Genomic DNA, 27,157 nt, shown 5'->3' on the forward strand with positions numbered 1-27,157 from the left:
TGAGGGTCTGGATCCAGTAAAACTGGTGTTTCTCAACCTCGAGTCGACGGTCAGCAGTCTTGTCAGGGCAAAGAATGTAAACACTGAACAGACTCCTCAGAGTTGGAGGAATGCAGCAAGTGGCAGTGTGCTCTGCAGTCACTCACTAATGAGATGTTAGACTTGTTACAAACCAGAGAGCGTCAAATGCAGCGGGGCTTACCGGCGAACCACTTTGCAATGCATTTCACTGATGAAAAGTGTGAGAGGGTCTGTAGGAAGTGAGAGGGGAGGTAGGTCAGGAAAGGGAGGAGAATAGACAGAGGTGCTTTTTAAGATTTCATGTTCTCTTCCAGCCCCCACAGTTTGCAGATAAAGGTTGCCGTTGCCAAGGTGACTTGACAGAGAAAGGGAAGTATCTGGCTGCGTTTCGCCTGTTCTTGTGCAGGAAGCTTAAAAGCCGGAGGCATAGATAAGATGATTTCAGTCCCTCCTCCACAGAACAAAAGCTGTACGCATGATATACTGCCTTAAATGCATCAGGACACTTTGGCTGCTGTTTTCACTCCAAAGCTGCCTAAATATGCGAAACATGCCGTAATGAGAAAGCACCCTGTGTTGTGTTGAAGCTGCTTTTCCCTTCTAGAGACAAGTTATCCCCACAGTGAAGACAAAGACACAATGCTTTACAGTCAAGAGGAAAAAACTCTTATGTTTATTAGCCATGAATTTCACATTGTGAAAAAAATCACATGTACAAAATAATGCCATAAAAAATAGAAATAAAACTCTTACATGACAAAAGAAAAATGAAACTGATGCACGTTGACAGTTTTCTGTCTAATTTACATCATTATGCTTGGCGAGATACTATGCTCCCAATCAGAGCCAGCTGGATTTCCAGATAAAACAGAGGATAAGTAGAGGGCAAGAGTAGAAGTGGGAAATGCCACTCGGCAATTAGGTGCAAATTGAAGGGGCATTCATTTCTTGCTGTTGCCAGGGAAACTTGCGTTCTATGGGAGATAATTGCTCCTATAGGATTGGGGGGCAGAGGCTCTGTGTTCAGTGGTTGGAGGAGGTCAACATTATGGAGCCCTAAGGGTCTCCACAGAGGTCTTCGAATTGCCAATGAAAGGATGAACTTTTTGGTGGCTTTAGGAGCTGAGCAGGAATTTACAGAGCTGTTTACCAGTTTATCCCAACAGATTTGATTTGTTTCATGAATCCACAAGGAAGGACATTTGAAAAATATTTATATACATATTCAACCAAAACATCCCCCCTTACATTGAAATTAAATGGTTTCATTAATATTCAATTGTAAAACGTCAATGTTCAGGTCACATAGACAGACATAGACACAAAAACACTGATTAGACTCACCAAATATTTCATATGCAAGTGTTTAAGACAAAACTCTCTTTTTTTGGTCTTCAGGAACTTGCAATGTTTTTTGTGTTTTTATTGTGCATCATTGACACTATGGTGAAAAGCACTGCGGTGTCTGCCCTTATCAATGCTCAGCTTTCTGGATTCAACTCTTACTCAACCAAATGGTGAAGAGGACTCTGGGTTAACACCCTGAAGAGCCAAGTTAGCACATGTGACAGTCCTCCAGCTGTCCCGAGGACAGCTGCAAAGACTGTCACATTCTTAACCATGTCAGGGTTAGTTACTGGGCCTCATACTGATCCGTTCCAGCAGCCTTATATGTTTTATGGTTCATAATCTTCTTGTTTTGTTGGTACAGTTAGGGCCTTGAAGGGAGGATTTAAGACAGGTTTGGACGCAGGTTAGAGCTTAAAGAGTATCTATCATAAGTAAAAATGAAAAGTTCTTTCACCACATTCAGTCTTCTTACTTAGGCAGCGACCCTTTGGCCTAAACTGCTTCACACCGTCAGTAATCCGAGCCATTCTTCCTCTCCCATTCGTACTCTGTGAGAGGTTCACCTCTGTGTCTTGTAAAAGAAGTTAAAGTTCCTCCTGGGAAAGACTGAATTGTGCAAAATGCAGCCCAACTGAGATCAAACAAAACACAACACCTGGCCATGCATGACATAACCCGAACATACACTCGCATTAGAACGCAGGCAGAGAAGAAATAAATAGGCTTAAACATATTAACATAACAGAGTTAGCATTGTCATATAAATTAAGACTACATTGCAGCAAGTTTAAAAAGAAACTGAGTCGTTCTCAGTTTGGATTAAGGTGACAGTATTTCTGTGACCACAGAGAAGAGTTCATCATGCCAGTTTTACTGAATCACTATGAGTGGACATGCTCTAGAAAGGGTTCAGCTATGACTCAGCAAGCGAGCAACTGCTTTTATCAGAATAACAGAAGCGCGGCCAGGCTTTTACAGCATTAAGTGTACAGCTGAATGTGTGTTCTTTCTAAAGCGCCGAAACCAAACACTGAATACCGACCCTGTGTACAGTGGGTTAGTTAACCGGCGCTCAGTGGGCGTTAATGCGTAGCTGCGAAACAGCAAACATGTAAGGTCGTGACCCGCGAGGGCAACCCCCCACCAAACCCCCTGCCACGAACAGATCCCCCTCCATCCTCTTCAACCTCAGCTGGTGTTGGTCGTCAACACCTCGTGGCTTGCAGTGACAGAAAACTGCCAAAGCCTTCATAAGAGGAACACTCATAGGTTTGTTTCAGTGTCACAGCTGTGAGAAGCACGTCTTTGATAGAAGAAGAAAATAGTTACAAGGGGTCAAACTAAAAAAAAGCTTATTAGAGAAGAGAAGGTGGAGATTTGCTCCTTCATTGTGTCTTTTAAAAATCAGCTACATTCAGTCAAACTGAGTTCTGTTCTTTGCATTCTCCCTCCATCAATCTAAATAGAACATCCATCATGCTATACATTGCAGCCTCGATGAAAAAGAGTATTTTTTTTTCCTTCTTTTTTTTATCATAGAGAAAAACATCAATACAGATCCTCACAAGCCTGTCATGACTAATTGGGGAAAATGCAGGTTGTGTGATATGTTTGCAGTCCTCATATGGCAGCATGAAAGCACAAGCCTGATATACCAGATGTACACAAGGTTGGAGTTTGTGCCTCATAGAACAAGCAGCAGTTTGTTTGGTTTGTTTTGCGTGATCTACCGCTCCTTCACGGAAATGAGAGACGACATCATTCCAGTAATAGTGTCCAGCTTCTGTCCGGTTTCTGCATCTTTGCAACATCAAGATGAATGAGGGTGTCTGTACATCACTGCTCAGTGTCTCTTTTTAGAGGAAGATAACGTGTGCTTCTTCACAGTTGGAGTCCAGTAGATAAAGCAAGAAAGGGAAATCTGAAAGAGAGGAAAAAATAATAATAGCTTGTTAAATGGGGAAATAAGATGCCGGAAAGCAAACAAGGCTCAACAGTTTAAAGGTGGCTTTTTAATTATTCAAATTACAAAGGAAGCTTAAACAGAAAATAATACACATCTTGGGAAATGAGGCTTAAGTTTAAAGCTCCTGGATCACCTCACAACCTTCTTTGAAATCTTAGTTCCTGCTTTCTTATGTTGTAATGCAAAAATATTGCTGAGGTATCCGCTCTGTATATCCTGCCAGACTATTAGATTTGGTGACTCCACCTACTCTGTTTCCTCAGTGCAGACCTTCATCGTCTTCTTATCTCACCCTCAGCCTACAACACTTTTCACATCTGAGTGTGTTTTCCTCTCAAAATTTCACTTTGACCTTTCTATTTTTAAAGCTTTTACTTAATATGTAGGCCTACTTATCTGTACCGCACAGATGGTTACAGACTTGGCAGCCCTCTATGTGTCTAATGTGAATGTAATAACACCAGCTATCTCCGTTTGGACGTGGGTTTTACCCTTGCTGTCGTTGCCAGAGGATGTACATGAGATGAGGGAATAAAGAAACCTTGAAGAGCACTTTTTTACCCAGTAGCAAAATGGGTCGGAGAGAAATGGCTTGCATTGGATTCCAGTTTGTTTCAAGTTAGCATTTAGCGAATTACATTTATTAATTCATAAATCAAGGTAGTTTTAACGAATAGTTAAACATTTAGGGAAATATGCCTTTTCTCTATCATGCAAAGAGTTAGGTGAGATGATTAATACCACTCTCATGTCTGTACACTAAATATGAAGCTACAGAGTGTAGTTGGTTGAAGCTTCATATTTAGCATATAGACAAAAGACTCGTATCGATCTTTCCAGCAAAATTAAATATGTGTGTTTCCCAAAATGTCCAATGATTCCTGTAACACTGTGCACATGCCAAACACGTCTGTCATTTAACTGGAACCCATTAAAACTATCACACTGGGAATTGGAAACCAGATGAAGCTGATCCGGTTACTCAGACCAAAGTGTATAGGGACTGACTCATTTGTTGTGATGCTACATTAGTTGTTTTAGTAATTTATTCTGCAATTTTGTTATTGGTAATATGAATATATACTTTTGGTCTTAGTTATTCTTTTGTGTGTAAGTAGGCTAAATACTAAATATCTAAAATCAACAGTCATCCTAAAAATATTGCTACAATATCGGCATAAAGAAAGGCAGTAAAAAGAATCTGCGTTATTTGATTTTCTCAGTACCTACTGAATGCTTTCCAGGGGGGGAAAAAATCTAAATGTAAAACTTTGTATTGCTCCCCTGGGAAAAACTGAGAGAGAACTTCTTCTTTCTCTCACAGCTACAATCTCCTTCTGTGAGGTCTTACATACTTCCTTCCCCTTTCATTCCTAAACAGTCAGCCTTCTTTTCCATTCCTGCACATTTCGTCTTTTCACTGCGTTCAGTGAGTAGACTGTCAGTTGCCATGACAGGCAGGCACACCAAAAACAAATTCTGTATTAAATTAGTGGCAGGATTATATCCTTCACTGAACACTGTGTTGCATTGGCTTAGAGATAGTTAAAACCTTCAGTCTAGTCACTTCTTCTCAGAGATGAGTCACCGAAAAGAAAGGGAATAATAAGTCTTAACAAATATTTCATCCCGTGGAGAGGAAGAACATCACATTATCTAAGCAGTGAAGCTGCTCTGAGCTGCTTCCTGGCATTATCAAATGGGAAACTGTGCTGTGGTGGACAGCTGGGGAGTCATTCTACTTCTCTCCTTGGCTTTCTCAGGACCTGAGAGCCCCGAGCCCTTTCAATAAATACAGCTAAATGAAAAAGACTGCCTGCATGGGTATGTGTGGGGACGTCAGTGTAGGGTATTGCGATTGTATGATGTGATGTGATCTTGAGCCTGCAGCATGGAGAGAGATCAGCTAAGCCGACTAGCCTTGCTCAACATGCATCTGGACTGTTTAACATCAGAGCATGGAGGGCAGGGATAGAATGAGATAAATAAGACATATGTAGAGTCACAAGAGACTGTAGAGTTTAACAGGACATTTTTAAATTCAGCGTGATACCACCACAACCAAGGGATGATGTGTGTCTCACAGCCTGTCTGAGTCCTACAACTCTCCCTGCTGCTACTTAGCTCAGTCACCTCCACTTGCAGCTCATAATGAATGGCTTCCGACACTGCGTGAGTCGCGGGCTGCCTTCGCTCTCGCCCAGCGTAAAGACCATAACCTCGTCAAAGGAAGGCGAATAAGAATGGATTAGCCTCGCCAAGGCGTTGTAGCCTGCTGGTGTGTGGCTTGTCTAATTGGCAGACCCCCTTTTCCCTCTTAGAAGGATTTCCCCCACAGGAGCAATAAAAGTATCCTATTCTCTTTCAATTACCCTCTGTGTCCTTCGGCCCATCCCCACAGCCACATAACTCACTTAACTAACGCACACAAGCCGCTATCCATCCCCCCATCCTCCATCCTCTAGTGCTATATCCTCTCGCCTTCTGAGAAGACTCTACTTATCCTGTCAGTAGTTCTGAAAATGATTGAAACACCCGACAAATTCATATCAGAATCTTATCACAGATTGTCAGAATGAGCATATATGTTAACAGATTTGCAAATATAAATTGTGTATATTTTATTTTATGTGAAATTGGATCTGCCAATTTATATATATATAAATGTACAGTGTTATCTGAAATACTGACATTGGTTTCTGCCTTAAAAACACCACATTCATTGGGCTTTGATTATTTTACTAACAAATAAATACATGACTAAATACATTTAATATCAATTTTATACAGATTGTTAATGGAAAAGAAGAAGATACAACTGTCAAACTCTACAAAGAGTACTCATTTGATTTAGCATTGCCCTCCCAAAAAATCTATATCGCTCCAGCAGAAATAGAGATTTTACTCGATTGTTCTTCCTTGTCAAAACCTTGCGCCTACATTAACCACAATGCAATTCACCCACAAACTGTTCGGTGTGATATCTGGATGTGTTATGCTAGTGGCAGGTAATGTAGCCTTGAGTCACTAGCCTCATTCACAGATTAAGAGCCGGCTACGGAGGCTTGGAAAGCTCAATTCTTTCAAGACCCCAGTTTTTTTTTTAATTTTCAAACTTGGAGTCATCACTTACCTCATGGGAAGCGTGTAGGTAGAGGGTCTGGGGCTCATGCAGGCAGATGTTTCCAGGTGCTGACGAAAGCAGTGGGAATGAGCGAGTATGGCACAGTAGTGATGCTGTTCCAAGCATCCAACGTGGGGTCATAGCAGTCCAGAGTTTTACACCGCTGTGTGCCAAAGTACCCACCCACCACATACAGTTTGTTCCCCGACGCCACGGCCTGGCAGCTCATCCGCTTGGCCGTCACGTCACCCACTTTAGTCCACTGGTAGCTCTCACTGCTGAACTTATAAGCCGAGCATGCTGAGAACTCTGTATCCCCACCCATGACAAAGATCTGGTTTCCGAGCACGGCAGCGGCTGTGTAGCGCCACGGCTGCGGGCAGGACGCCGGCACAGACCATCGGTTCTCCTGCGGATCATAGCACTGGACCTTGGGTAGCTTGTCGTGGGTGACGCTGGTTCCTCCAAAGGCAAAGAGCTTGAGCTTGACACTGACCACTGCTGCATTGCTCACACCCTCTCTCAAAGGAGCAACCATGGTCCACTTGTTTGCCACTGGGTCAAACTGCTCCACCTGTTTGAGGGATACAGACGGAGAAGCAGGTAGGCAGCCAGTTGCTGCCGTGTGACCTCCTACCACATAGAGGCAGTGTTTCAGCTCTGCAGAGCCATGGCCAAACCTGGCAATGAGCATGGGCGCCGCCTTGGACCATTCCTCGTGGACGGTGTCGTAGACCCACACATCTTTGGACACACCGTTCTCTGAGCCTCTACCACCGGTGATGTACACCTTACAGCCGATGGCGCAGGCGCTGAACTCCTTCCTGGGGCTGGGTATGTCAGCCTTGGGGATGATCTCTTTGGCTTTCTGGTCCACGAGGTACAACTTGTCACACATGAAAGTCTGCCCTCCCAGAAGAAATAGCGCATGGCTGGTCTTTCTTGGTCGAGCACACGGGCTGTTAACAACGCCATCGTTCTGAAGGATCTTCAGCTTACATCGGATAGCTTCATCCACCAGCTCCTTGCTCTTGGGCTGGGAGTTGATCAGCTCTTCTGTAGAAACATTCTCCATGAGAAAGATTGCAGGCAACAGGGCCAGACGGACAGTCCTCAGGAGCTCTGGAAGGTGGCAGTGTCTCTTTTCCAGGTCATAGTTGATCCAGTTAAGGGCAGCTTCATAAACCAGTCTCTCATCTTCTGTCTCAAGCTCCTCGTGTGACAAAAGCTGCACCACCATATCTTTGGGCAGTTGGAGGAAGTCTTCTGTCTTGCAAATAGCTGGAAAATTGCTGAGGCACATGCCCCAGGACAGCTCTGACAGCTTGGTGCACTGGTGGGCATCAGACAGCAAGAGCATGCCAAGGCAGTTAGACGGGTGAAGGTTTCTCTCTAGGAATTCAGCACATGCATCCCGGATGTCCTGAAACTCTAGCATGTCCCCGGCCTCCAATAGTGACTCTGCGTTCTCCTCGTTGATGACCACACGTGATGAGTACGCGTAATCCAGCAGGAGCTCCAAAACCTCTGGGTGGATGGTGCCACGGAAGTCGACCTCGCTGGCCCGGCTCTCCCTCAGCCCACCGCTGAACATGGCCTCAAAGTAGCGGCTGCAGGCAGCCAGCACGGCGCGGTGGCATGGGAAGGAGCGGGTACCTGCATGAAGCAGGACGTCTGTGAAAAGCCGTTGCTGCCGCAGCGAGTTGAGGTGCATGAGGACACTGTCCGCATAGGAGGACTTGTGGAACAGGTAGATGTTCATCGAGCCAGTGCTGGCTCGTGATTTTCTGTTCTCATGGACGCACACGGACATTTTCATTGAATCCTGAAAAAGAATAAAAACATGAAAAATCTCTTTTTAATGCATTCCATATTTAAGGTGCACTGCACAATGTTCTACAATGTTTTGCGAAGGAAATGGAGACCACAGTGAAGGCTGTAGATTTTTGTTTATGTGGTTATGTAATAATAATGAGTTTCCCTTAAGGAGGAGGCGTGTTTTCAGTAATTATATGGAAGTCTGTTGCTGTCAAGACACAAAAAGGTGAAATAAATTAGATCATTTGTGTGTGTTATATCTATGTATTTACTACTATTAATCAATAAATATAAATTCACTGAAGATAAAGTGTTATGGTTTTTAGTTATAATTGTCCTTAAATTGTATTCTCAGCCTGTCTACTTTACAGGCACAGGGTGATTTTGATGGTGAAATATCAAAGGTTTCAGCCCTATTATTCATAATAGGATGAATGATGTGCATTTTTTGTGGCTATCGCAAACCTTCCCAAGAGATAGAAAGACATTAAGCAAGAGATACAGTGATTACAAGTTGCAAAACAGCATACGCTTGGGAGTTCTGAAGGTCAAGTAGATAACAATTACCTTCTCGCAGAGACCACAAGGATTTTCTGCTTTCAAACCCGAGCAGCACTAATCCCCCTTTTTTTAGAGATACCATGATTTACAAGTAAGAGTCCCTTTGCAGAGCTTTTTTCTAAAAAAAGAGAAAGAAAGGAGACAGCAGGGCTCTTTTAAACCTCTGCGTATAGGCCTAATGCGCAGAATTTACTCCCCTCCAGAAATTCAAAGCTCCCATCTTCACTGCCCTTGCCCCGTCCTCCCTCAGAGCTCACATTCATTCCACCCAATTCCTAGACATGTCAAGTGCCTCCCGCACACGCTTTCCAGAGTCCCTGTCTGACCTAGTAAATCCACAGCTGTCAGACTTCCAGACATATTACGTTCTCTACTAGGTCTCCCCCAGTGATTTAAGGAGTGATCTAGACTGCTTTATCTTAAGAGTAAACCTCAAGACCATTTATACCCAATTATACTCATTACACCCCAAATCAGCTTTTTCAGTATTGAAACAGGCATGAGGTGGTTGTAGCATGTTTGCAGTTTTTTTTATTGACGGCACGAAAGTTACAGCTGTGATCAGCATGAATTCAGTTAAATTTGATTCCAGTGATAACATCTTCAAGACATAAAAGCATGGAAACATCCATAAAACTGAAATCCACTGTAAATCTAGTCTAGTCTAGCTGACCACAGTGGCCATTTTCCCCTGTAGGTCGGAACGTGTTATACAACCTTACAGGTGGTGCGTGTTTGATTCTCAAAAGAAAGATATTTGGTGAACTACCACTTTAAGCGTTCAAAAGTTCCCAGGTGTCATAAACCATTCCTTTGCAACCCGCCTGCGTAGATGAGAGAAGACAGTTTCCATTTTCCTTAAGTTGCATCATGTGCTCCAAAAGCCTCGGAATGCTGTTTCACAAATAGACAGGTGTGAACCCTGCATGTACAAATGAAAGTCCAAATTGGGCTTTTTGGTAAGCGGTGTCACTCACACCTTTAGCTTTAGCACAGAAATGTATCGCTCCATGTTATAAATTCCAGAGATATGACTGAAATTCCAGTTAAACTAACTCCAAAAACAGCTGTTACCCAAACATGCAGGTAAATGTTTAGGTGCAGTTTTTCAATTGGAAAACACACCGTGTTAGTGAAAAGGTATTTAAAACTACATTCACTGCATTCCAACCTAAACAGAAGCCAAAACTGAAACCAGGCGGAGAAGCTTGCAAGGATGGGAGATAACCTATTGTTATTCTATGTGAGGTGCATTGATATGAAAGTACGTAAGTGACTGCCTTATAAAGAACCTGTCCATTTATAGTCAATAGCCAATATCACAACACAAGTTTCATTTTTTTAGCCATGCTTGCAACATGGTTTGACAACGTCAGTCACACCACTTTGGTCCACCAGATATATATGTGTGACTTAAATGAACCAAAAGAATAAACAGTCTCATATATTAGATTATATATGAACCATTCACATTTCATAATAATAATAATAATAAGGAAGAACATTGTTTATCACAACTTTATTAAACACAAAACCAACCGCAACCTTGGATCAACAGGATTTATTGCATTCCAGGACTGACAAAACAGGCAACTCGTCATCTTGTGGCCTCTGGCTCAGCTATAATGAGAATACCCTTGCCTATCCTAGCTCTCTCACCTGCACACATGCTGCTGATCCTGCTTCTACACACACACACACACACACACACACACACACACACACACACACACACACACACACACACACACACACACACACACACAGTACTGATACTGCAGCTTGTGATTTCTAATGAGAAGTTTTAAGTGGTTTGATTCGAATATGTGGACCTAATAAATCAGGCACTACATTTGAGAGATTTTGCAGATACCTATAATTAGTTTGTAAATAACCCTCAGTAGTTGACTGGCAGAAAAACACTAGGAATAGTGAAAATGCAATAATCAAAACAAATTTAAAACCAATTCTGCATCACTAAAGCTGTAAACAAAGTTGTCCTTGAATGAACACGCTCACTAATATATACAGTGAGTGCATGAGAGTTTAGCAAACAGAAGAAAAGCAGTAAACCACACTTATACCATTTGCATATTTAAGGATAAAGCCTGGATTACCAACTAAACCTGCAGGTCCTGAAAACCCTGTGTTCATTTATTTGTAATTTAAATGTAAATTTGTCCTTTGTTACGAGTTCACTTGTCTTCAACATCTACCCAGTGAGGATGTTTTATTATGGTATGCCAAACCTAAAGGATCTAATAAGAACTTGGATGGTTTCAGAGTTGAAATAATATATTCTCACTTGTCTCTAGGATATTTTGAATACCAGTTCTCCTTGATCACAAGCACTGATATAGAGTATTGGCTTGTAATGTCAATATGTTTTCTGAAAACTACCACGCGTCCCTATGGACACTAACCCAACACGTGTAAACACGGCTTATTGGGAAAGCAGATTACTGCAACCCATATAACCTTAATCTGGTTGTTCAAAGTCAACACTGTAACAGTGTGTGTAAAATTCCTGACAACTGTCTGGCCGATATTGATATATGGCTTGTGTTTAAAAACATGTGCGATCATGAGAAAATGATTCAGCAACTATAGAATTGATTGATCATATTATATATTTTATTCAACATTCAATGATTCCAGCCATTCTCTTTGAATGTAAACTGAATATCTTTGGATTTTGCACTTGTTAGTTTGACTTAACTAGCAATTTGAAGATGCCCCCTGGAGCTTGAGGAAATTGTGATGGATTTTCTTTTTTTTTTTACATATTTTCTGGCATTTTGTTGACCAAACTATGTGGTGAACCAGAAAAAAGATCACAGATTAATCAGAAATAAAAACAATTGTGCATGATATTTTAGGACCATCAAGGAAACATTTGAATATGTCAACATGATGTTGGCGACTAACTGGTTTTCCCTGACTGTCAATATTATTACTGCTATAAGAGAGTAAACAAATGCAAGATAACAACTTCAACAGGTTGGCTACCTCACCTTGAATTGTACTTTGAATTTACTCGCATGTTATGTTTTCACTTTGACTTCCACTGGTGATAGTTAGGTGTTACAGTAAAAAAGGTTTATAACATGACTGTTTATTTGGCACAATGAAGGTTATGTGCATGTTCATAATGGGTAAATTTACGACACAATGAAAGATATCATAGCAACCTGACTGCACTTAGACTTTGGATTGTTGGTTCGACAAAACAAGAGGCTTGAAAGACGTCATCGGGTCTCTGGTAAGTTTTGATGTTTGAAGTTTTCACAATGTTTTAACATGACATTTTAGACTAAACAATTAACCGCTTTATAATCAAAAGTAATTTCTAATCAATAATTGTTAATCACATTTAGTTGCTGCCCGAAAACAAATTACGCTTCATTAACTGTTATCATTTTATCCACAATCAGTGATCACGGTATGTAACTTGTCCTTGATTTCACAGGCTATTTTTCTGTCACAGTAACAGAGTCAGTGCATTCAACACCACCGTGCCCTGAGAAGGGGGGAAATATGGCAGCAGCGTGAGAGTGAGCGGCTGGCTGGATGGCTGTGAGAGTTGTCATCCTCATCCCCTTCACAGAAAACAGATCCACAGGCACATAAGCAGGAAAGCGCATACATGCCACACTCACAAAGCTCACACAGTGTAAAGGCATGCACATGCCGCCTCTGGACACTATATCTGAGGCATGGCTGGCCTGCAGTCTGTTTAAAATCATTGCCAGGTGTTCACAGTCAACCATGGACACAGGAAGAGGGATTGGTGGGAGAAACTTCAAAAGTAAACACCAGGCTTATATGCGCCAGCTCTGTACATCTGCCACTTGGGAGAACAGAAAAAAGAAATAGAATAGAAACAAGATGCAAAACAATAGGATACAACAGCAGCTATTGATCTGCATGTCTGGATCAATCTTTATCTCAAATTTATAGTCTCACCCTGTTCAAACCAATCTAAATGATATTTACTGTGTTTAAACCAAAGTCCTGCCGCTTAAAAAAAATAGTGTTTATCACCAAGAAGAGCGTGTCATACCTGATCTGGCCTTTAAAACAACATCTCAAAACATCTCCAGCATGCATGAGTATGCAGGGACAAGATGCCCAGGAGAGCACAAAGGACTGAGAGAAGATCTCATGGAAATAAATAAACAAGCCAGCACCATCCATGCGCTGGGTAAATGATAGTAATAGCATTATATAGACATAATCAAAGGATGTCAACAACAATCTTTTTGTCCATAAGCCTGTTTTCTGTTGCGCTTTCTCTGCCACAGCACTGGAGTTCTTTCATCATCAGGTGATCAGAAAAGGATGCTGTTACAATATAACGATCTGTTAATAAGCTTTAATAGATCCTGGTGTAAGGGATGTGGTTTTATTGTCATATTTACCTCTTTGGGTGAAAGCAGGAGTTCAATTGTGTCCGCAGTATCCCTCGAACATGCCACTTCTGAGAGAGCCACGATGCAAGCCTTTGCGCTCGGGGAGTGGAACTTACTCTCCTCGGTTTATTTCCGAAATGCCGAAATGATAATCGGTGAGGATGAGACCGTTTTCCCCCCTCAGATTAAAACACTAAAGTATGAAGTCTGGAAACAGGGATTTATATAGATGTGAATAAGAAGTCGCGCATTCAATAAACGGGCTTTCGGTGTGAAGGGTGAGATGTTTGGAGGCGTTGCTGGTGCGCTCCTGCTCTGCTCCTGTGTGCCGGTTCTCCTCCTGCGCACCCAGTTCTCTCTCACCGAAATCAATGGGTGTGTTTACACTGAGAGGGGGAGGACCGTCAGGAAATGAATACTGAGAGAGAGAGAGAGAGAGAGAGAGAGAGAGAGAGAGAGAGAGAGAGAGAGGGGGGATATGCGTAAAGATGTGGAGGACAGTTTGTCTCCCAAGGCAGGAGTTTCCTCCCACACCACTGCAAAAAAGGCCCCTCTAGAAATAAGCCTAATATTCTTAAATCTAGTCAAATTATCTTGTATTGAGCAAAAAAAATCTGCCAATGGGGTAAGACAAATTTACTAGGTTAGAATTCTTAAAACAAGCAAAAATGTCTAGCCACTGAAAGATCATAATGTGCCTTAAAACTAGACAAAAAGGCTAGAATTCAAGCAAACTGAGCTTATTACAAGCAATGAAATCATATTTATTTGAGACAAAGTAACTTAAAATGAGGAATTTAGTCTCTAAATGAGCTGAAAATTAGAATTTATATCTTGAAATAAGATTAATAACTAGCATAAATAACCTTAAAATAAGCATTTTATTCTCTTAATTGAGCTGACAATTAGAATGTATATCTTGAAATAAGATTAATAACTAGCATAAATAATCCTAAAATAAGCATTTTATTCTCTTAATTGAGCTGACTTTAGGAATGAATACATACAAACACATCACCGTCTGATTTGGATTCGGAGTTATTTATGTTCATATAAAACTACACTACACTTCTACTCCACAATATTTCAGAGGGATATATGGAACCTTTTTTAGTAAAAGTAGCAATAGAACAATGTAAAAAAAATATTAAATTGCAAGTGAAAGTCCTGCATTGAAATTCCTAGAGGTATTGGCAACCAACTGTATCAATGTCAAAAGTAGAAGTACTGTAAAAGAACAGAAAAAAAGGGGCCCCATGTGAGTGATATGTATTACTACATGTGACAGATACTGCTGCAACAATGTGAGAGGCATTTACTGTAGTGGTTCGGTTTCGGGCAGGGCCCCTCTTCATTTTTGTTCCATGTTAAATGATTTTTTGGGAGGTGGAGAGTTTTCCCTACTCGAAAAGCAGCCTTTTAGACAAATGGATTTGTGATATTAGGCCATAAAAATAAAAATATCCTAATTCTTACATGTTTATGCATCAAGGACGAGTACCATTGCTTAGGATTCAAATTATTGATAATATTTCTACATTTACCATATCAAAATTTGGAATTCAGATCTTTTCTATGTAGCCAAATGAAATATTTTTATAGTGTGGTATTGATACTTTTACGTTTTTAGGAAAATAATCTGAATTCTCCTTTCAACACTACTCTTTTGACTATGGAGGAAAGAAAATGAACAACATCTCGCAGTCCATGTGTACAGATATTTTGTCTATTTTCCATCATGTGAATAACTAATATATAGCTGGATGCTTATTGTCATTCTTCTGTAATGTGTGTGACTTTAAGGGCTGGATATCTGCAATAACAGAGACAACAAATCACAAGGAAATAATCAGTTTTAATGTTGACCACACACTTAAATAATCACTTGGTTAAAAACGGACCATGGGTAAATGATCCAACAGATTGTAGATGCAATGCTAGAAAAACTTCACAATGTATCCATCGGTTGTTCTGACCAAGAGTTTGTGTGATTTATATGTTACTGTCGGGTTATTTATTGCAAACCACAAACTAAACTTTTACCATAACTGTCAGAAATGAATTGTAAATTATGCAAAAGAATGTTCATATGACATTTATTGAATACTACAAATAGTTAAAATAGTTGACAGTTCACAATCATGTCATGTTTAAAGTTTGGATAAATAACCCAAGAGCAGTACCTATTCTCATAATACTGGGTATAGCTAACATAGTTTTGTGTTTAGGAAGTTTTGAAAAAAATGTTTTTGGAGTGAAACTTTAGGTTCAAGCTGCATTTGTTATTTTTAATGTAGTTTAAAATGTTCTTGTAGATTTTAAAGAAACACATGAGAGGGACCCACTGCCACTGTACAGGAGCTGAAGGTCAATTACACATTTGCAATAAAGTACATTAAATTCATTGTTTGTGCATTGGTACATTTAAAAACAATACCATGTATAAAAGACCATAAAGTTTGACTGAGTCACAGTAAACTCACCACGGAATGCCGTACACACATATAAATCCTATAGGATTATAAAGACGTTGTGGTTTTTGCTTGGGGTAGCTGGGAACAGGAAGTCCAATTATATCCCTGGACATTTTGTGTGAGTCACATCTGCGGTCCCTGTTGACGAGACTTTTGGCTGTGACTAAACTTTTCAGAGGACCCTTGAGGCTATGATGTAAGTATTTTGTTGGTTTTTTATGCTTCTGTGTTGTGGTGAGTGGAGTTGTGACACATTCACATCTGATTTTTTTCCCCATAAAATGTTTTTATGAAGGCAGAAATTACACTATTACTGTCACTTCATATTCAGTATATTGCAGCACAGTGTTCCTTAGAGAAGTGTATTTTGTTGTGAAGAAAAAGTAATTAAGGCAGCAAATGTTTCATATACGTATGTGAGAGGAGAGACATCTAGTGGACAAAACGTTCCTGGGACCAAAGATTAAAAACTGGAACTAGGGGAATAATTCATTTAATTATTAACCCTCGTGTCTTGTTGACATTGACTTTACTTCCTTGTTGTTTGGGCTCTCATAGACCCCACCCTGCTGTCTTTGTGTAAACAACAAAAATCAATGTTTGCTTTAATATATTTTTTTCTGACCTTATTTAACCTCTCCCACAGCAACAAACTGGGCTTGTAAGTTTGAAGGTGACAAAATACGAAAAAGGCCCAAAATCGGGGCAATGCATAAAATTTATTTATGTTCATTCTTTATTACAAAAAATAATTCACATATAATGGAATTAATGGTATGCAATATAGTGATGTGAATAATGTTTTGGGTCAATTAGACCTCTGGTCTAAATCCCTGTTTGACCTCTTATGGACAAACCTTTAGAATTTTAATAAAAATCAATTCTAATTTTGGATTTGGGATGGTTAATTCCTTTTATTAAACAGCTTATTATTCAATGTTATTGTGTTTCATTTTTAATCAATGTACTTTGTTTTCAGCAGAAAAAATGGTCACAGAGTTGTTTTAAATCCCAGGTTGTTTAATTGATTGTCTCTCATATACAGACTGTTGATTAAGAAATGATACAACAGTGTGCAGAAGAACATCTTAATGGCAGTAAATGCGCCATAAAGATGACAGGAGCGACACCTAGTGGACAAAATATTCCTGGGAGTAAATTTGATTGGCACAGTGTGAAGATATGCGGAAATGGATCATAACAAGGTGCATTTTATGATTTAAAGTACTTTTAAAAAATGTAATTATAAATTGGTAAACAATACACACATTTTAACACTGTCTCTATTTATTTTATTGAGGTTTTTCTACTGTTTATTGTTACAGCTCTTATTTATCACATATTTTTCTTAAAATTAAGTCATGGTATTAAAAGTCAAGATTTACTCTTAATTTTATATCAAATATAATGCACAACAATAAATATGAGTGAATAAAAAGTGAGTTAACACATGCTATACTAAAGTCAAGATTAGGTGTACTCTAGATGCACAGATGCAAGTAACAAGTAACCCTCTCACTCTCTTTCTGGTGTTTCCTGTTTTATGAATTATGCAATACATTACATTACATTACATTACATTACAGTCATTTAGCAGACGCTTTTATCCAAAGCGACTTACAGGAAGTGTATTCAACATAGGTATTCAAGAGAACTACTAGTCACCAGAAGTCATAAGTGCATCTCCTTTCTTAAACAAGCATCTCAAAGTATAAGCCAGAGCAAAAGTATAGTGCAGAGGCAGATTACTAGTTATTCTGTCTGTATATACGAAAACAATAATTGCAACAGACTAATCCGAATATAGTAAGTGCTACAAACTACTACGAATAGGATAAGTGCAGTAAACAATAGAGCATACATTACTTTATTTACTTATCGTTCAACATATAACATCAAAATAAACCCATTACTTAATGATAATATGATCAAATAACTCCCAGTAGACCACATGACACTAAAAACCTGTGCAATACAAATACACTGTGCAATAATAGTTATAATAGTTATTCTGTCTGTATATATAATATTTCAGTTACTGTGGATTCTTTACTGTTTTTTTATGCTCATTTGCTTATTTATAATATTTATTTTTGATCTTGTTTTTTTAATTATGTCTCTTGTTTGCACTATCCTCTATGCTGCTGTAATCCTGTAAATGTCCCCGCTGCGGGACTAATAAAGGATTATTTTATCTTATCTTATCTAACTACGTTAAATTACCCGTAGTTAGATAAATTACCCGTAAATCAAAATGAGATAATATAAGAATTATATATAGCTACATTTAGATGCATTCTTTGCTATTGCCATGCATACTCATGTCTATTAATGTGTGAGAAAATATTTCAAGTTTTCCAGGCACATATTTATTAATGTACGAGAAAATATTTCAAGTCAGTCAGCTGGGTTTGTATGGTTCAACATATAACATCAAAATAAACCCATTTCTTAATGATAATATGATCAAATAACTACTTTAAATTTCCCGTACATCAATTAGATGTTATAAGAATAATTATATATAGCTACATTTAGATGCATTCTCTGCTATTGCCATGCATACTCATATTTAGTAATGTATGAGAAAATATTTCAAGTTTTCCAGTCAGCAGGGTTTGTGGTTCCCCTTTAAATCTTTGCACAACCTGTACTTCCTTATTAGAAGCCCCGCCCAGCTCCCTTCACATACTGCTGTGATGTTCTCCTGAAACTCGTGACTCTGCTGTCTGTCCACCAACATGCTCGCCTCTCTGAAGCTCATACTACTATTGTTGCTGGCCCTCGGCTTTGCACAGGCTCTGCAGCACAACTACATCGATGAAGCCGACGAGGTGGCCGACGCTGAGCTGCTCGTTGCGGCTGCAAACTCCGGTGCCCTGTGGCCTCTGCCGCAGAAAGTGAAAATCTCAGATGTTTCAATCAAGTTAAACAGCTTCAGCTTCCAAATAACCGACGCCAAAGAGTCGACAGCCGGGCAGAGCTGCAGCCTCCTGCAGGATGCATACAGGAGGTAAGAAAAGCTCTGTTTTCCCATTCTCTCCCTCTTGTTTATTATGAGAATATAAAGCGCCGTGTTGCGTTCAGGGACCCCATTCTCCGTCTCTCTCTCTGCAGGTATTTTGAGTATGTGTTTGGGAACGCTAAAAGGCATGAGCCGGGCAAAAGCAGGCGAACTGGTCCCTCTGAGCTGACTGAGCTGCAGGTGTGGATCACCTCACCTGACTCTGAATGTGACGGATACCCCAGTGTTACATCTGACGAGTCATGTGAGTCTCTTCTCTTCCTCATTCATATGACAAGTCATGAAGCAACCTGGTGCTTCTGCGCAGGGGTGGAATGTAACTGAGTAAGATAAGATAAGAAACAAGTACTATAAATAAGCAATAAAAAACAGTAAAATCCACAATAATTGAAATATTATATTTACAGACAGAAAAAACTATTTTAACTATTCATTCTTATGTTCAAATTGTTCTCAGGTATATCATCAGTATGCTCCCTCTTACTCCACCACATAACAAAGAGAAATGTTGTGCTTTTACTCCTCCTCTACATTATATTTAACAACTTTAGTTTATAGATTAAAGTTAGGCCTCTGCTAATGAATTCTGATATGTGTGCTTTGCTGTTTAAGGTAACCCCCCCCCCCCCCCCCCAAAAAAAAAAAAACCCAAACTAAAACATTCTACTTTATATTATTATTGCAGTTCTGATAGGCTATTTCATACTATTTCTCTACTGCATTTCAAACAATTCAACTTTTCAAATGATGATTCTACATGACAGAAAACATATGATATGCTTAAATTACAAAACATTTCCCCTCTAAACTCCTTAAATGGTTTAACTCAAATTTGATAGAGTCCAAAAGAGATTGCATTATCCAAAATTTCACATAACCCAGAAAGGACTACAGAAAAGACTCCCAAAACGAGTACTTTTACCTTTTGATCTTTAAAGTACGTTGAGCTGATTCCTTTCTTTTTAATGCAGACCTTTTACTTCTAACAGAGTATTTTTTAATTTTTGTATAGGTACTTTTACTTAAGTTAGTGATCTGAATACTTTGATATTATCAGCACATCTATCTGATACTTCGCTCTATATCTTACAACCTTAGACAGGGCATATACTAATGACTTGCTCGTAGAATTAGAGATTACCTGGACAGTAGTTACAAGGATTAACACTCTGAATGTAGACCAACTGTTTAAAGCCCCCCTGAGTATTTAAGACCCTGACTTTAGTACCATAATAACCACCTGCCAAGCTTCGACATCACTGACTATGCAAATGCAAATCTCAAATGTTTATGTCCACAGATGAGCTGATGGTGGATCAGCCGTATGCTGTCTTGAAAGCGCCAAAGGTCTGGGGAGCCTTACATGGTAAGGATTTTTTTGCACATTATTGCACAACTTCATAGCAAACTCTGCATTAGTGATGCAATCAACAACTATTTCCTATATCAATTTATCAGTGGATCAGAATTTCCGTTATTGCAAATCCTCAGAGCCGAAGGTTATGTCTTTAAAATGCTTCATTTGTTGTTTAAGTGGCCCAGAACCCAAATATATTTAATGTACAATGCAATAAAAAAGCAGGAAAAAGCTTAAAATCCAAAAAGCTGGAAACGGATAGCTTTTGACATCTGTGCTTGATAAATAGCTTAAATCCATAGTTCAAAATTTTGTGAAATATTAATTTTTAACAGCAGACATAAGAGTGGTATCGTTCTTGTCATCGGACTCTCAGCAAGAAGTTTATTTCCCAAAATGTGAAGCTGATTAATCAATTATCACAACTGTAGTTGATTATTTTCTGTTGATCCAATAAGTATAATCACTTCATCTTTACTCTGGACCATTACAAACACTTGATCATACATGAAACATGTTTGTAAAGTACATCTCTCCCTGTTTTTATTTGTATACGTAATATGTGAAATGAAAAGATGTTGTTTTGGCATCACTCCCTGCAACACAAAAATAGAGAGGTGTTTTTGTTACTGTGGACCTTTGCTCACATATCTAGGGCGTGTTATCAAATCCCACTAACTACATTTTATAGTATCATAACATTTTCAAAGTACTTGACATGATTACAAACAAGGTGTTTTTTTGGCATTGCTTTTAGGTCTGGAAACATTCAGCCAGCTGGTATATGAAGATGAATATGGAGCTGTAAGTGAAGGAAAATATGATTGTGTTACATGTTTTATTCATAATGAGGATCAAGGGTCAACTGCTTGTGAGCCAGGCTTTTGTTTTGGGCTGATTTTCACTTTTGTATCTTTTCAGAAAAGCATCAATTCAACAACTATCAGTGACTTCCCCAGATTTGCACATAGAGGCATCCTACTGGACAGCTCTCGGCATTTCCTGCCCATCAAAGTCATCCTGGCTAATTTGGTACGTCATTAAGATTGTTTTATTTTGGTTTTTTCCTTTTTTAATTCGATTCACTGCTAAAAAAATTTTTTTACGCTTTTTGTTCTATACAGGAAACAATGGCAATGAACAAATTTAATGTTTTCCACTGGCACATCGTGGATGATCCATCTTTCCCTTACCTGAGCCGAACGTTCCCACAGCTGAGCCAGCAGGTCAGAAAGACTTCTTATTTGTGTTAAATCTCAGCAAAAACAAGTATAGTTTCAAATCTCAAGACTCCCATTTTATTTTTTTACAATTCATTAAAATGTTCACAGGGAGCTTACCACCCATACACACATGTGTATACACCAGCGGACGTGAAGATGGTGATCGAGTTTGGCCGTCTGCGAGGCATTCGTGTTATCCCGGAGTTTGACACTCCAGGACACACACAGTCTTGGGGCAAAGGTGAGTTTTGTTAGTGTTGGTGGAAAGACATTTTACTATCATTTTTTCTTCGTAAACATGTCAGACATTTGAAAAGAATAAGACTTGAAAAATGTATTCCACTTATTTATTTTTTTTCTCAGGTCAGACAGATCTGCTCACACCCTGTTACTCTGGCTCCAAACCATCCGGCACATTCGGACCAGTGAACCCCATCCTGAGCACCACGTATGAGTTCATGAGCCAGTTCTTCAAGGAGATCAGCACCGTGTTCCCTGACGCCTACATTCACCTGGGAGGTGATGAGGTGGACTTCAGCTGTTGGTGAGACTTAAGTATAAAATGCCAAAAAACTTCTCCTCAGCATCAAAGATTTTTGAGCAGTTCATGTTGGATGCTGGTTTGTATTTATCGCCCTTGCAGGAAGTCCAACCCGGACATTCAGAAGTTTATGGATCAGCAAGGCTTCGGACAAGATTACAAGAAACTGGAATCATTCTATATTCAAAAGTGTGTTGCTGTTTTTATACAAATAAGTAATCTGCTTGTTCAGCAGTAAACTGGTTATCAAAGAATGTCACATTCGCTCAGTTCTGTTACTTATTCAAAAGAAAAAATAATTTCATTTACTATTTATTTTGTGCCTTTTTTTGATCTGATAGACTCTTGGATATCGTCGCCACTACCCAGAAGGGCTACATGATCTGGCAGGAGGTCTTTGATAATGGTGTTACGGTAAACTAAACAATTATTTCCATATAAGAGATAATATTGTAGGCCTTTTATATAGTAACTAGTAGAGATGCACTGATCATTCTGCCGGTGGCCATAATACTGATTCAGAAAATAGTTTTGTATAAATAAATAGATAAATAAAATACATAGTTTTAGATGGACAATAAATGGGCTTAGTTGACTTTATAATATGCTTACATATACAGTCTAGAATAATATTTTCTCTGGTTCTTATCTGATATTTATGGACATATGGATGAATTTCCCCTTAAAGAATTTTTACAAAAATGTCTGTGTTTGCTGTCAATTATAGTTCTTAATATATAGTTGGTCAGACTTTTAATTTTTTTTTGAAAATTGCAATTGGTGCATCTCTACTAACTAGACCAAGATTTTGGTTTAACCGATAAATCATTTATCACCATTTTAAGCCATTCATGTTTTTGTTTTTCATTCTGTGTTATTAAAGGAATAGTCTGACATTTTGGGAAATAAGCTTATTGGTTTTTCGTCAAGCTAAGCTAACTAGCTTCTTATGGTAGCTTCATATTTAGCATTCAGACAGGAGAGTGACTTGGAACTATCAGCTAGAAAGCAAATAAATCCATTTCCCAAAATGTCAAACTATTGCTTTAAACAAAAGCAACAACTCATCTAGGTTCTACGATAAATACAGTAGCTTGGTCTGTAACTATTTCCAGTTGAAGCCAGACACGGTAGTGCATGTGTGGATCGGCGGCAGGGCTAATGAGGAGATGGGCAAGGTCACGGCAGCAGGGTACACCACCATCCTCTCCGCCCCATGGTACCTAGATTACATTAGCTACGCACAGGACTGGCAGAAGTACTACAAGGTTGAGCCGCTCAACTTCAACGGTTAGTTTTTTGTAGAAATGATAAGGCAAAAGAGAATTTGAGATTTTGTTCAACAGGCTTACGCTTGAAAACTACACAGTTGTGACAAGGAGAGCGAGTCAGAGACAGACATGCAGTGAATAATGAGGCTAGTGGTTGGTGGTTTCACCTGTTGTTTCTTTCATGGGTTGATGTAGTTCACTGCTGTGGAGGAACAATCCTGGTGCTTTTGAAACAATGACCCAATAAACTACATTTTCAAATAAAAGTAGTAGTAAATAATGAGTGAACAATGTGGCATGGTTAGAACGGTACATACCTCGTCTTCGGCGTCCTGGCTCAACAGACGGAAAATTAAGTCAGAATTGGTCCTCCATAAGTCTGGATGAAGACGAGAGTGGACTGAACCTTTTTTTTATTTATTTCCAGACACTTACTTAAAGATTATGTGACCTCAACCTCTGCAAATTGTTTAGGCAGAAGTAAAATCACAAAACACATATGTCTTCAATGGACCTGAAATAACACGAGGCTCGGACATTTTCGTCTTCATCCCTTCAGCCCATTTTGCTTCTCCATCTTGCTCATACTGATACTTCTATGTATCTGTATTGTGTAGCTGAAACCAGACACACTTATCCACGTTTGGAAGGGAAACAAGGAGAAATACCAGAGTGAGATGGCAAATGTTACATCATCAGGGTTCCAGACCCTGCTGTCCTCTCCCTGGTACCTGAACCGTATCTCCTACGGCCAGGACTGGCAGGGCCATTACAAGGCTGACCCACAGGATTTCAAGGGTTTGTGTCTGCATTATTGATTTGATTGACAGGACTTCTTTCCCCCCTGCACGTTATGACTGGATAAGCAGGTTACGGAAGATGGATGGATGGATAGATGCCACATTGCTTTTTTTCAGTATTCATTTACGTTGGGACTTTACTTCACTCACACAGTTGTTTTATTGTTCGGCTGTTGGTCTGACTCAGAGCTGTTGTGTTTGACTCTTGACGCATATCTGAAATGTCATGAAGTTGTTTGTCACTCCTGTACTAATATGTGTAAGCCTGTTGAATGAAAAGAGGGAAAATACTTTTATATTTTGCTTTCAGAAAATCACTGATATATGAAATAATTCTCTTTTTTTTTAAATACAATTATACTCTCTAGTCCAGTGGAGTTGTAGATTCCCTGGATGTTGCTTTGGCTGCCTGATCTTATTAAATATTACATTTCAAAACAGGAACTGAAGCGCAAAAGAAGCTTGTGATTGGTGGAGAAGCCTGTTTGTGGGGGGAGTATGTGGACGCCACAAACCTGACACCCAGACTCTGGTATGTTGTTTCCTAATATAATATTATGAATCCATAACACATAAAATAACTGTAGACAGAACTTTTCTTATCTTTTGTCTTCTGTTACTTCCAGGCCTCGAGCCAGCGCTGTGGCAGAGCGGCTGTGGAGCGCCGTGGATGTGACGGACATCACTGATGCCTTTAACAGACTGTCTGTGCACCGCTGTCGCATGGTGGAGTAAGTATACTCTGTTTGTACTATTCACATCTACATCAGAACCTTATGGATTCAGGTGGGGCTCAATATTACTGCAGGACTCTCAGTTAAGGGTATCGTGCTGTACGGGGGAAGGAAATTACCAGGGACGATAACAATGCATATGGAAGAATTCTGATATTAATTTAATAATTTTAAGTCCCTTTCCATACATTGAAATACGTGTTTTGAACTCTATCCTGTTAATTCAGCAACATAACTCACATTAACTTTACATTTGGCCTCATGCAAGAACATTTTCGTCTTCTTATCTTAGCTTTCTCTTTCTTATTTTGTTACCGTTTATATTCGGCAAACACTGCGTATATGACCAGCGTTAACATGATGAATGCCACCTGTGTGTTTATGAGAATTTTAAATTAGCCTATTTCCTGCCCCAATAATACTATATTGGGCTAGGCGTCCTGTCCTATATGTCTGGAAGTGTTCATTCATGAAAATGGCACCAAAGAAGAAATGAACAAGTTTGGATATTTGTAGTCATGCTATGGTCCTAACACAGTCAGCAGCGTAATTGAAGGACCTGCTAAAGCCCAGGAAAAGGGAAAAATAGTGTGCTGTTAATGCCGTGTCACCTGAGGTTCCTTCTGCCACTGAAATAAAGAAAAAATGGTTCCATATGAAAATTGCTTAAAAAACATCTCACCACAGCAAGGGGATCAATGATTTTATTTGGTCTCAGCAAGGGAGACCCATCTTAATCCATAAGTACTAGTCTCCTCATCATCAAACAGACAATCCTGTTAAAGGTTACTAATTTGAATATTTTCCTATCTAAGGCGCGGGATCCCAGCTGAGCCACTGTTTTCCAGCTACTGTCCCCATGAGTACAAAGGTGTCTGAAAACAACTGAAAGGACCATGGGAACAGAAAAACGAAACAAATCCATTTACAATCAACCCAATGCTTGTTTTTTAAACTGAGAAATCAAATGCCAAACTGCCTTTGAGTCAATGTCACTGTACAGATGCTCTTCATCCTTTTTAAATCTGCTTTACAGAACTTTTGATCACATCAAATGTCATAAATCCTTTTGGATTTTTGAATGCACTCTGTTCTTATGAATGTTTGAGTAATTGATTACGAATAAAACGTTGACATTTTAGGTGCGGGTCTCGTGTTTCATATCAAAAATACAAAAGGGTATGAAATATTTTGCTGCAAATTTATTTTACATCCAGCTAAGAACATTCTTGCAGTTGTTACTCATATTATAAATATAATTTTACTTACTAAATCTGATATTTACTGTAATTCCTGGATAGCTCTGTTTGTGTACTAGACATGATCTGTCTCAGAAGGCCAATGGTCCCAGTACTGAACACTTTCACATTGTTTCTTTTAAGGACTGTGATCTGTTTCTGAGGTTTCATAGCCTCATAGGTGTCCAGCTCCAAGGAGACGGTGTCATTGGTGGATGTCAGATTTGCCTAAATGTTTATATTACATTTTATCTCACCATTGTCTCAGTCAAGGGCACACTAACTAGCAGTGCCTTGCCGTTGTGACAACATCATCTATCCTTACACCCTGTAAAGGATCACCAGTTTTGGACCTGAAGGTGAAAGCAGGCATTGAAAATATTCAAAATATTGACGTCATACTATAGTTTGTGGAAAATTGTTGAAAAAAGTCATGATGACGTTTTTCTGAAAAAAGAGACATAGTATAGTATGTCAAAAAAACTGATAGTAATGTGTGTGGAAAAAGATTAAAAAAAGTCATAGTATTTAGATTTTTTTTATATCATAACACAGTATGTAGAAAAAGAAGATGAAACAGTTATAATGTCTTCTACAACTGTCCCATATGGTCTAGCGGTTAGGATTCCTGGTTTTCACCCAGGCGGCCCGGGTTCAACTCCCGGTATGGGAATGAGGTTTTAATGATGACACGTGGCACAACATGTTAAAAAAGGTCTAAGTATGGTACCACTAGAAAAGTTAAATTGTAATACATGCAAACTTAGCTAAAAGAGTACAGCATAGTTGAAAAAACACCATAGTATAGTATGTCAAAGAGATGGTTAAAAAGTCATAGTATTGTATGAAGAAAACATTTTTTTATGTTTAAAAAAAAAGCATAGTTTATATATCGGAAAAAGTCATTATATATTTTTCCGAAAAACTAGACTTTCTATAGTCTGTGGAAAACAATCATAAAAACAGTCATAGTATAGTATGGCAAGAAGTCATGATATTTTTTTTTTTCTCCCAAAAAATGACATACTATAGTATATGGAAAAATGTCATAAAAAGTCATGATGACGTTTTTCCAAAAAAACAGTCATAGTATAGTCAGTCGAATAAACTGACAGTATTGTGTGTGGAAAAAAGTCAAAGTCCAGTGTGTTGATAAAAGATAATTAAAAAAGCCTTAGTATGGTGTTTAAAAAAAGGCATATTATACTATGTACTATGCCTTGATCATGAAAAAGTCATATT

At 39.1% G+C, this 27,157-nt stretch overlaps 2 protein-coding genes and 1 non-coding gene across 5 annotated transcripts; 2 read left to right on the plus strand and 1 right to left on the minus strand.

Annotated features, from left to right (window-relative positions):
• Positions 1-664: 664 nt before the first annotated feature.
• enc1 (ectodermal-neural cortex 1) lies at positions 665-13,553 on the minus strand. The gene is made up of 3 exons (XM_054612254.1): positions 13,262-13,553; positions 6,471-8,286; positions 665-3,292 (listed from the first exon to the last, which is right to left on the minus strand). Exon 2 carries the CDS (start codon positions 8,278-8,280, stop codon positions 6,505-6,507), a length of 1,776 nt encoding a protein of 591 aa, XP_054468229.1. The 5' UTR covers positions 8,281-8,286; positions 13,262-13,553; the 3' UTR covers positions 665-3,292; positions 6,471-6,504.
• Positions 13,554-18,403: 4,850 nt separating this feature from the next.
• On the plus strand, positions 18,404-25,818 carry hexb (hexosaminidase B (beta polypeptide)). Of its 3 annotated transcripts, none has more exons than XM_054612180.1 (14): positions 18,404-18,739; positions 18,844-18,995; positions 20,052-20,117; positions 20,866-20,912; positions 21,030-21,140; positions 21,233-21,334; positions 21,440-21,572; positions 21,695-21,875; positions 21,975-22,061; positions 22,214-22,286; positions 22,988-23,162; positions 24,385-24,475; positions 24,570-24,674; positions 25,493-25,818. In XM_054612180.1, the coding sequence occupies exons 1-14, from the start codon at positions 18,468-18,470 to the stop codon at positions 25,554-25,556; spliced, it is 1,659 nt and encodes a 552-aa protein (XP_054468155.1). In that variant the 5' UTR covers positions 18,404-18,467; the 3' UTR covers positions 25,557-25,818. The 3 variants fall into 3 exon arrangements, with proteins under 3 accessions (XP_054468155.1, XP_054468154.1, XP_054468156.1); XM_054612179.1 differs by lacking the exon at positions 22,988-23,162 and adding an exon at positions 23,761-23,941; XM_054612181.1 differs by lacking the exons at positions 24,385-24,475; positions 24,570-24,674; positions 25,493-25,818 and adding an exon at positions 23,761-23,906.
• Positions 25,819-26,516: 698 nt separating this feature from the next.
• Positions 26,517-26,588, plus strand: trnae-uuc (transfer RNA glutamic acid (anticodon UUC)). Its single transcript has one exon. It is a non-coding gene; the product is annotated as a tRNA-Glu (tRNA).
• Positions 26,589-27,157: the final 569 nt, after the last annotated feature.

Source organism: Anoplopoma fimbria, chromosome 14 (genome assembly GCF_027596085.1).
Source record: "Anoplopoma fimbria isolate UVic2021 breed Golden Eagle Sablefish chromosome 14, Afim_UVic_2022, whole genome shotgun sequence".
In the NCBI taxonomy this organism is placed as follows: Eukaryota; Metazoa; Chordata; class Actinopteri; order Perciformes; family Anoplopomatidae; genus Anoplopoma; species Anoplopoma fimbria.

Bases quoted from the DNA above. Each gene is read 5' to 3' on its own strand.
- enc1 (XM_054612254.1), bottom strand. From the start codon at position 8,280: ATGAAAATGTCCGTGTGCGTCCATGAGAACAGAAAATCACGAGCCAGC.
- hexb (XM_054612179.1), top strand. From the start codon at position 18,468: ATGCTCGCCTCTCTGAAGCTCATACTACTATTGTTGCTGGCCCTCGGC. The intron at 20,913-21,029 runs GTAAGTGAAGGA...GTATCTTTTCAG, and splicing joins ATGAAGATGAATATGGAGCT to AAAAGCATCAATTCAACAAC. The intron at 21,141-21,232 runs GTACGTCATTAA...TGTTCTATACAG, and splicing joins AAGTCATCCTGGCTAATTTG to GAAACAATGGCAATGAACAA.